This window comes from Oncorhynchus nerka, linkage group LG9a (genome assembly GCF_034236695.1).
Source record: "Oncorhynchus nerka isolate Pitt River linkage group LG9a, Oner_Uvic_2.0, whole genome shotgun sequence".
NCBI lineage: Eukaryota > Metazoa > Chordata > Actinopteri > Salmoniformes > Salmonidae > Oncorhynchus > Oncorhynchus nerka.
In genome coordinates, this window is record NC_088404.1 from 30298215 (window position 1) to 30307604 (window position 9390).

General features: G+C 42.9%; 1 protein-coding gene across 1 annotated transcript; it reads right to left on the bottom strand.

Annotated features, from left to right (window-relative positions):
* Nucleotides 1–606: 606 nt before the first annotated feature.
* Nucleotides 607–2375, bottom strand: LOC115134727 (achaete-scute homolog 1b-like). The gene has a single exon (XM_029668916.2). The coding sequence runs from the start codon at nucleotides 2120–2122 to the stop codon at nucleotides 1511–1513; it is 612 nt and encodes a 203-aa protein (XP_029524776.1). The 5' UTR covers nucleotides 2123–2375; the 3' UTR covers nucleotides 607–1510.
* Between the last annotated feature and the right edge of the window lie 7015 nt (nucleotides 2376–9390).

Genomic DNA, 9390 nt, shown 5'->3' on the forward strand with positions numbered 1-9390 from the left:
AAAGGTCAGACTAACCCTTTGAATAGAACCACAGAAGAAGTGTCTGTTTGCTCAGTGCAGAACCTCAGATATATCTATCTGTATTTGATATATTTGAGTCTATTATATATACTAGTCATTTTACCCCCCACCTATATGTACATAGCTACCTCAATTACCTTGTGCCACACTCCATGCACATCGACTTGGTACTGGTACTCCCTGTATATAGGCCTAGCCATGTTGTGTTTTACTCATTATTGTTATTCCTTATTCACTGTGTACTTATTCCTCATGTCACTTTCTATTTTCATTTTAATATTTTTTAATCTTAACTTTAACTCTGCATTGTTGGAAAAGGGCCGTAAGTAAGAATTTCACTGTTAGTCTAAACCTGTTGTTTACGAAGCATGTGACAAATACGATTTGATTTGAAATAGCCTATATGTCAGGTGTGCCTACATAATAATCAAATCAGGTAGCCTATTATTTGTGAGCATGCCTGTCAGGCCTAAACTACCTACTATTTGAGAAAGCTGATGAAAAATAACCGTGTCCACACAATAATGCAACAACACCACACAATGTTATATAAATATAGTTATCTTTATTCATAAAAAAATGTTTACACAAAATATATCTGTTAAAATCTGAGTCATATGAGTCTACGAGAAACGGAGAGCAAGTGCATACATTGATAAAGGTCTCCATCCCACATAAAACCCTTCAATCTTTCACGGGAAGCTGTAGAGGTCTATTGCTGACCAATGGCTTGACACAGACATACTTGCCAATTTAACTGTCCACTGGTCCAGTCATGGCTATCTCATGCGCACTCACGGTCAGCAAAGTGGCAGTCTTCATTATTGCAGAACTTTGTTTAGTTTATCTCAATTAACAAAAATAAGTATTTATAGGCTATTGAACAAATAAGAATTTCAATTTCGGACAATGGGCACCAAAGTACATCTTCTATACAATCTTCCCAGCAGATGCAGGCAGTTAAAATAGGCCGGTTTGCTCTCATGTGAAACTGCCAATGACAGCAAAGTACTTGGGAGCCACAACCATGCACTTCCGCTGAAATACTGTGCAGTCTCCACAGCTGCTGTTTCATTCACTAATTGCTCGTATTCAAAGTCATCGATAAAGACGTAATTCCACGCGTCACCGCACCGAACTGCAGTCTTTCGTCCTTCGACGCTTTGTCCATGAGTGCGCGAACAGTCTCTCTACCCTGTTATTCCGAAGGGAACCCAAGCGCAGTTCGACTCTCTTGTCTCTTGTAGCATAGCAACCGTAACTCTGAGTTACTTTCCCATCTCATTGCCTTGTACCTGCAGACGCTGCCTGGCGATGGGAGAGAGAGAGAAAGTCGGTGCCAAGAGTGTGTCCACGGGTGTCTCGCCTGCAGAGTGAATCAAATAACGTGTCATTCTTTTCAACTTTGAGTCCCTTTTGATTGAATACGCTCCTGTTTATACACTGGTGCTGTTGGCTGGTAACGACAATTAGGCGACCTGGGTGTGTCTCAGTATCTGTCGAACCAGGTGGTAAAGTCCAGCAGCTCCTGCTCCTCGGAGCTCAGGGGCTCATAGCTCCCCTCATCGGAGGAACAGGTGGAGTGGGGTGACTCCGGCTCGGCCGAGTAGCTGTTGGAGATGGTAGGGGAAGGCACCCCGCACTGGAAGGCGGCAGACACTGCATCATGCTCGTCTAGTAGCTGCTGCAGGGCTCGGATATATTCCACCGCGGACCGCAGTGTCTCCACTTTGCTCATCTTCTTGTTGGCTGCCCCGTTGGGCACGTGCTGACGCAGCGTCTGGAAGCCCATGTTGACTTGTTTGACCCGGTTCCTCTCGCGCTCGTTCCGCCGGGCCACGGCTACGGGCAGCTGCTGGGGGATGGAGTAGCCGAGTCCGTTAAAGCTGAGCCGCCGCTTGCAGCGCAGGAGCTCCGGAGAGCTGGAGCGCTGTCTTTTCAGCACCGTGGTCTTGCTTTGGTAACCGGCTGCAATGGTGTCATTGGGGAGAGCGCACTCCTGGGCTGGGGCGTGCAAAGTAATGGTGGTGCGCCTCTCCATCAGTCCAAATGTGTATGCGTTCTGCGCCATTTGCGTGGTGGTGATGGTGGTAGTCTCCATGTTGGTTGGTGGTGAGACAGGGCTACTGACAGATGTGGGTTGCAACAGCGAAGCCTCACAGAAAGACACTCCGTGGAAGAATTTTTTTTTTTTAAATAGACAGAGGTTTACAGAGCACTGCTCTCGTGTCCTTCGCGTGGGAGCCGTGTGGCTATAGCTGGAGCGCGCTGTGACTATTTGGTGTCCAAGTCTTTCTTGACTGCGCTTGCTTACTTCAAGAGCCGATCTGACCCAAACTTTGGCAGCACTCCTCTTTTTCAACACGCGCCCCACACACCCCACCCGTTGGAGACGCACGCTTCCCCGCGAGGCCCCGCCCGCTGCTGTGTGATTCATCTGCTAGCGGACTCCGCGAGCCAGGCGCGTGGCTCCGGGAGCTCAGTAAACAATCCAGAGCTTTCACTGCGCCAGGAGCACGCGCTGGGCTCATTTACATTCCAATGTCTCCAACTTGAAAGCCCATTGGTGGATTCAAACGGACTGCAACCCGGAGAAAATAAAGAAATAGAGAGAAATAATTAGAAAAAAGGAGAGAATGAAGAAAGGGGAATGGTTTGGTTCTTTGAAATGCCTTTTGAATTTGACAATATACCCCTGGCAAGTCTTCAAATTATCAGTCTTCCCCCACTCCACCCCTCTCCTCTCACTCTTTAAAATCCCAAATACCAAAGACGCTCTCTCCGGTATCCAGGTTACAGCCTTATAGAGGAAAATAAATGGCAAGCGTGTCTCTGTATAGAATAATTGTCCATTATAGAAGTAGCATAGAAACACGATTAATTTAAGGTAAACATAATGTTTATGACGTGTGGGTATGTCTGCAAATGGCATATCGCTGCCGTGCGTAATGACCCCCAAAACTAGTGCTCTATAGGTGCACATTGTCTGCGTAGATATACAAGCATCTACTGCTTGGATATATTGACAGCTGATTTTCTGTTGGATTCTGTGCCATTCCAACTCTTAAATGTAAGCCCCAAATGTCATGCGTAAAAAGTGTATTCCATACATGGATTTGGGTGTTTAGGATAATATGTTATAGCCTAAATAAGCCTATTTAATTATTCAGTTATTACGCACATTGAAGTATTAATAAATATACAACTTCAGGTACCACACTGAAGTTTGTGTTTTCGTTTTAGGCGAGTTTCAATGTGGTTGATGGATTGTCTTTTTCAGCACCACATTCGATTGGACAGCACGTTCCAGTAACAGTCCTTATGTTATTTATGGTCAAACGGCTGCACAACACTAATCCTCCATAGAATGTTTAAATAGGACAATATACAGAATTATTTCTCATTCTTTCATATGTTCAACATTTTGTACTTTAGCGCTCGGATAACTAGAAACATTTCCCGCTCTTTACAAAACAAGTTTATTCAGTGAGCTTTTTTCAACAAATAGTCTAATATTTAAATCTATAGCCCTCTCCGTTTCTCTGTGTCATGTGCTGTTATCTCAAAGTACTTTCAACGAGACATCTCGTCGAATATCTTGTCAAGTTGCTTTCGGGAATGAATCCAAATGAACACGTAGTGACCTCTGGCGGTGGAAATAAATAATCACGCTGTACAATCCTATTATCTTTCCCAAGACTCGGCCAGTAGAGAGCAGCAGCGGATAACGTTCAAGATTGGGGCTATGGTTTCTCAAAAAAACTTACTTGTATAGGCCACTTGCCTGTTACGCTTTTGATTATTATATGTCTCTGAGTTAAAATAATGCACCCACAAGAACACAATAGGCTAGTATGGGATCGATGTATTAAGTGATGATAGGGAATATGGATGAGGTGTTTACATCAGCTGTGCTTCATAGTTGTTTCCCAATGTGCAGTAGGCCTATATAAAAAAAATATCAGAAACTATAACCGACAGTTAGTTGTGTTGGTCTATTATTATTGGCAGGTCAGAACTGGTCAAACCTGTACCTGGTGGTGAAACTAGTTTCAACTAGTGATGCAAAACCCACCTCCAAACAGTGTGGGTCTGTACAGTACATCTGTTTATGATCCTCATGATCCTCAGTGCTCATAGTAATGAAAACAGCCTATACAGCCTCAGTCTATACTCTGGGGTACTTTACAGAGTTACAGTAGATACTGATTCTTACCAGTCGATTTAGATAGAAGAGGAAGACAGGGAGAGTGAGAGGGACAGAGACAGAGAATCAGAGACACAGATAGACCGACATAGACAGAGAGAAAGGTATACAGATATATAGAATGGCAGAAGGGTAAATAGGGAAACAGAGAGAGAAAAATAGAGAGAGGTGGTTGTTTCTGAAGTTCTCAGTCTCCCAGGAGATGCAGTGTGGATTTCCCCCTCAAAGCTCCCTATAATACAGGAGCCTTGGGGGTACAGACTTTCTCTCTTAATTGTCTGCTCAACAATACTCCTCTCAGTGCTGCAAAATGCTGAATCAATTATATATACTGGAACTGGTAAACTGAAAGATTGGCCCCAATCCAGTGCCCAAACTGTCTTACTGGTATTCATGCATTTTTCATACATTTCTTTGTGGAAATAGACTGACTTCCTGGTATGACAAATGCTAATCACAAGCTAAAGCGAGAAGACAATTTCAACTAAGAGATTTTCCTAAACATTTCTGAAATAATCCTTTAACCCTAACACACACTTGAGTAAACCTCTATCCAATCTAGTCCATTCTCCACCAAAGGCCTGTGTAACACAGAAACAGGTCCCCTTCATTATAGCCCCTTGACATCCGTGTGGGTTTGTGCGTGTGTGTGTGTGCGTGCGTGTGTGCGTGCGTGCATGCATGTGGGTGCGTGTGAGCGTGCGTGTGTGTGTGTGAATAGGGATGTGAAAACTGCACTATGCCGTCTGGATGAGGGAGCTACATCCTTCCCCAGTGTCAATCCAGAGGCCTTCACACGACCACAGAGCCACAAGGGCCATCCTACAAAGAGACACATCACGGACCAGGGCAAAACAACATTTCCAATGAGCAGGAAGAGGGAAGTGTTCAGCTAGAGTGAGTATTGCTTCCCCATTCCTGAGACTGGCATGGTGGAGCATACTGTACACAGTTGAAGTCGGACGTTTACATAAACCTTAGCCAAATACATTTAAACTCCGTTTTTCACAATTCCTGACATTTAATCCGAGTAAAAATGCCCTGTCTTAGGTCAGTTAGGATCACCACTTTATTTTAAGAATGTGAAATGTCAGAATAATAATAGAGAGAATTATTTATTTCAGCTTGTATTTATTTCATCACATTCCCAGTGGGTCAGAAGTTTACATAAACTATATTAGTACTTGGTAGCATTGCCTTTAAATTGTTTAACTTGGGTCAAACATTTTGGGTAGCCTTCCACAAGCTTCCCACAATCAGTTGGGTGAATTTTGGCCCATTCCTCCTGACATAGCTGGTGTAACTGAGTCAGGTTTGTAGGCCTCCTTGCTCACACACGCTTTTTCAGTTCTACCCACAAATGTTCTATAGGATTGAAGTCAGGGCTTTGTGACGGCCACTCCAATACCTTGACTTTGTTGTCCTGAGGCCATTTTGACACAACTTTGGAAGTATGCTTGGGGTCATTGTCCATTTGGAAGACCCATTTGCGACCAAGCTTTAACTTGCTGACTGATGTCTTGAGATGTTTTTTCAATATATCCACATAATTTTCTTTCCTCGTGATGCCATCTATTTTGTGAAGTGCACCAGTCCCTCCTGCAGCAAAACACACCCCCCCCACAACATGATGCTGCCACCCCTGTGCTTCACAGTTGGGAAGGTGTTCTTCAGCTTGCAAGAGTCCCCCTTTTTCCTCCAAACATAGCAATGGTCATTATGGCCAAACAGTTCTATTTTTGTTTCAACAGACCAGAGGACATTTCTACAAAAAATGTCCCATTTGCAGTTGCAAACAGTAGTGGCTTTTTTATGGCGGTTTTGGAGCAGTGGCTTCTTCCTTGCTGAGCGGCCTTTCAGGTTATGTCGATATAGGACTTGTTTTACTGTGGATATAGATACTTTTGTACCTGTTTCCTCCAGCATCTTCACAATGTCCTTTGCTGGAATTGTGATACAGTGAATTATAAGTGAAATAATCTGTCTGTAAACAATTGTTGGAAAAATGACTTATGTCATGCACAAAGTAGATGTCCTCACCGACTTGCCAAAACTATAGTTTGTTAACAAGACATTTGTGGAGTGGTTGAAAAAGAAAAACAAGTTTTAATGACAACAACCTAAGTGGATGTAAACTCCCGACAATAATGTAGGTTTAAGACTAAATTTAGTTTTAACAAAACACAGGTAAACCAGAGTGTGATGACTTGGTTAGGCTCACTGAGGCAGTGAAAATAGCTTTAAGGTGATGGTGGAATTAGAATAGGTCAGAATATGCAAAACAGAAGCTCCCTTGCGATGAGAGAGTACTAGACTGCCGCAGTGCTTGTATTGATAGAGACTAAAATAGTAATAGACAGTGATATGACTTTCGGTTTTTCACACTTGTGTGGTACCAACGCTTCCTACTCATGACCTGTGGGTGAGAGGTCAGATGAATCTAGAAAAAGGAGGAAATATGATTATACAGTGCATTCAGAAAGTTTTCAGAACCCTTCCCTGATGCTACATTTTGGTACGTTACAGCCTTATTCTAAAATTGATTAACTAAAAATGTTTCCTCATCAAGCTTCACACAATACCCTACAATGATGAAGCGAAAACACGTTTTTGAATGTTTTGCTAATTTATTACAAATAAAAACAGAAATATCTTATTTACATAAGTATTCAGACCCTTTTGCTATGAGACTCAAAGTTGAGCTCAGGTGCATCCTGTTTCAATTGATCATCCTTGAGATGTTTCAACAACTTGATTGGAGTCCGCCTGTGGTAAATTCAATTGATTGGACATGATTTGGAAAGGCACACACCTGTCTATATAAGGTCCCACAGTTGACAGTACATGTCAGAGCAAAAACCAAGTCATGAAGTCGAAGGAATTGTCTGTAGAGCTCCGAGACAGGATTATGTCGAGGCACAGGTCTGGGGAAGGGTACCAAAAGATGTCTGCAGCATTGAAGGTCTCCAAGAACACAGTGGCCTCCATCATTCTTAAATGGAAGAAGTTTGGAATCACCAAGACTCTTGCTAGAGCTGGCCGCTCAGCCAAACTGAGCAATCGGGGGAGAAGGGCCTTGGTCAGGGAGGTGACCAAGAACACGATGGTCACTCTGACAGAGCTCTAGAGTTCCTCTGTGGAGATGGGAGATCTTTCCAGAAGGACAACCATCTCTGTAGCACTCCACCAATCAGGCCTTTATGGTAGAGTGGCCAGATGGAAGCCATTCCTCAGTAAAAGGCACATGACTGTCTGCTTGGAGGACTCTCAGACCATGAGAAACACGATGCTCTGTTCTGATGAAACCAAAATTGAACTATTTGGCCTGAATGCCAAGCATCACGTCTGAAGAAAACCTGGAACCATCCCTATGGTGAATTGCGGTCGTGGCAGCATCATTCCTTGGGGATGTTTTTCAGAGGCAGGAACTATGAGACTAGTCAGGATCGAGGGAATGATGAACAGAGCCAAGTACAGAGAGATCCTTGATGAAAACCTGCTTCAGAGCACTCAGGACCTCAGACTGGGGCGAAGGTTCACCTTCCAACAGGACAACAACCATAAGCACACAGCCAAGACAACACAGGAGTGGCTTCGGGACAAGTCTCTGAATGTCCTTGAGTGGCCCAGCCAGAGCCCGGATTTAAACCCAATCAAACATCTGGAGACATCTGAAAATAGCTGTGCAGCAACGGTCCCCATCCAGCCTGACAGAGCTTGAGAGGATCTGCATAGAAGAGCTGAGTTTGTAGCGTCATACCCAGGAGGAGTCTAGGCTGTAATCGCTGTCTAAGGAACTTCAACAAAGTACTGAGTAAAGGGTCTGAATAATTATGTAAATGTGATAATATTTTTTATTGTACATTGTAGAAAAATCCTAAAAAACTGTTTTTGCTTTGTCATTATGGGGTATTATGTGTAGATTGAGGGGGAAAAAACGATTTCATCAATTTTATAATATGGTAAAGTAACATAATGTGGAAAAAGTAAAGTGGTCTGAATACTTTCAGAATGCACTGTATATCCTGGTGTTTCCCCCTGTTGCATGTCAGTGTGGTTGTATTGAAAGAGGAGGGCTGGAAAGAGGAAGTGTTATTCTAGGCCCAGCTGAGAGACAACATTAAAGGTTCTCTCATCAAGAAGAGGGCATCCCCACTCCCTCTCACTCTCCTCACTGTCTGACTTATTTTGACCATGTCTCACCATAAGCACATTATATAACAACACACCTGCAGATTTTTCACTTTGAAACTCTCAGTCCCATTTCTTATACCTCACGTCAGGACAGTGATGTTCAGCTTGACCTGCTCCTATTCAATGTACAGGAAATGCACAGGAAAATAACTTATTTTTTATTTTTTATTTCACCTTTATTTAACCAGGTAGGCTAGTTGAGAACAAGTTGTCAACTGTTGTCTATAGCTTACTTTCAAACCAAGGTGAACAGTGGAGCAAACTGAAGGTGAAAACATTCAGTAACTCTTGGATAAATTAATGACCATCAAAAATACAGAGTATTATGTCTGTCTGACTGGCTGCATGGTAACTTGAATCAAAGGCACTGTTTAGTTACAGAATTGGACACATGTAACAGGAGATCTGCAGATGCCTGGTGAGAATGTATGAATGGGCATATATAGATAGCATCAGTCTATCTAGAGATGTGTTGTTATTTTAGTAGGAACAAAACCTAATCTTGTATTTACAGTGAAGTTTCATAAGTGACTATCTGTGGTGAGCCACCCTGGATTCTCACAACCAATAACACGTCACTCTCAGCAGCTGTTATGGGCGGCAGGTAGCCTAGTGGTTAGACTGTTGGACTAGTAACTGAAATTTTGCAAGATCGAATCCCTGAGCTGATAAGGTAAAAATATGTTGTTCTGCCCCGGAACAAGGCAGTTAACCCACTGTTCCTAGGCTGTCATTGTAAATAAGAATTGTTCTTAACTGACTTGCCTAGTTAAGTAAAGGTTAAATTAAAATAAAAACATAGTTAGCAAACAAACCCTAAATGAATGATTGCTCTCAGACTGCAACCCAATCCACTACTACTATCCAGTCAAGTGGCCACCTTCCTGAAGCAGGAGGGTGGCTTGTAAAAGGAATTCATATATTAGACAATGCTTGAAATAAATTCAAAGGGCTGCAGTGGAATTTAC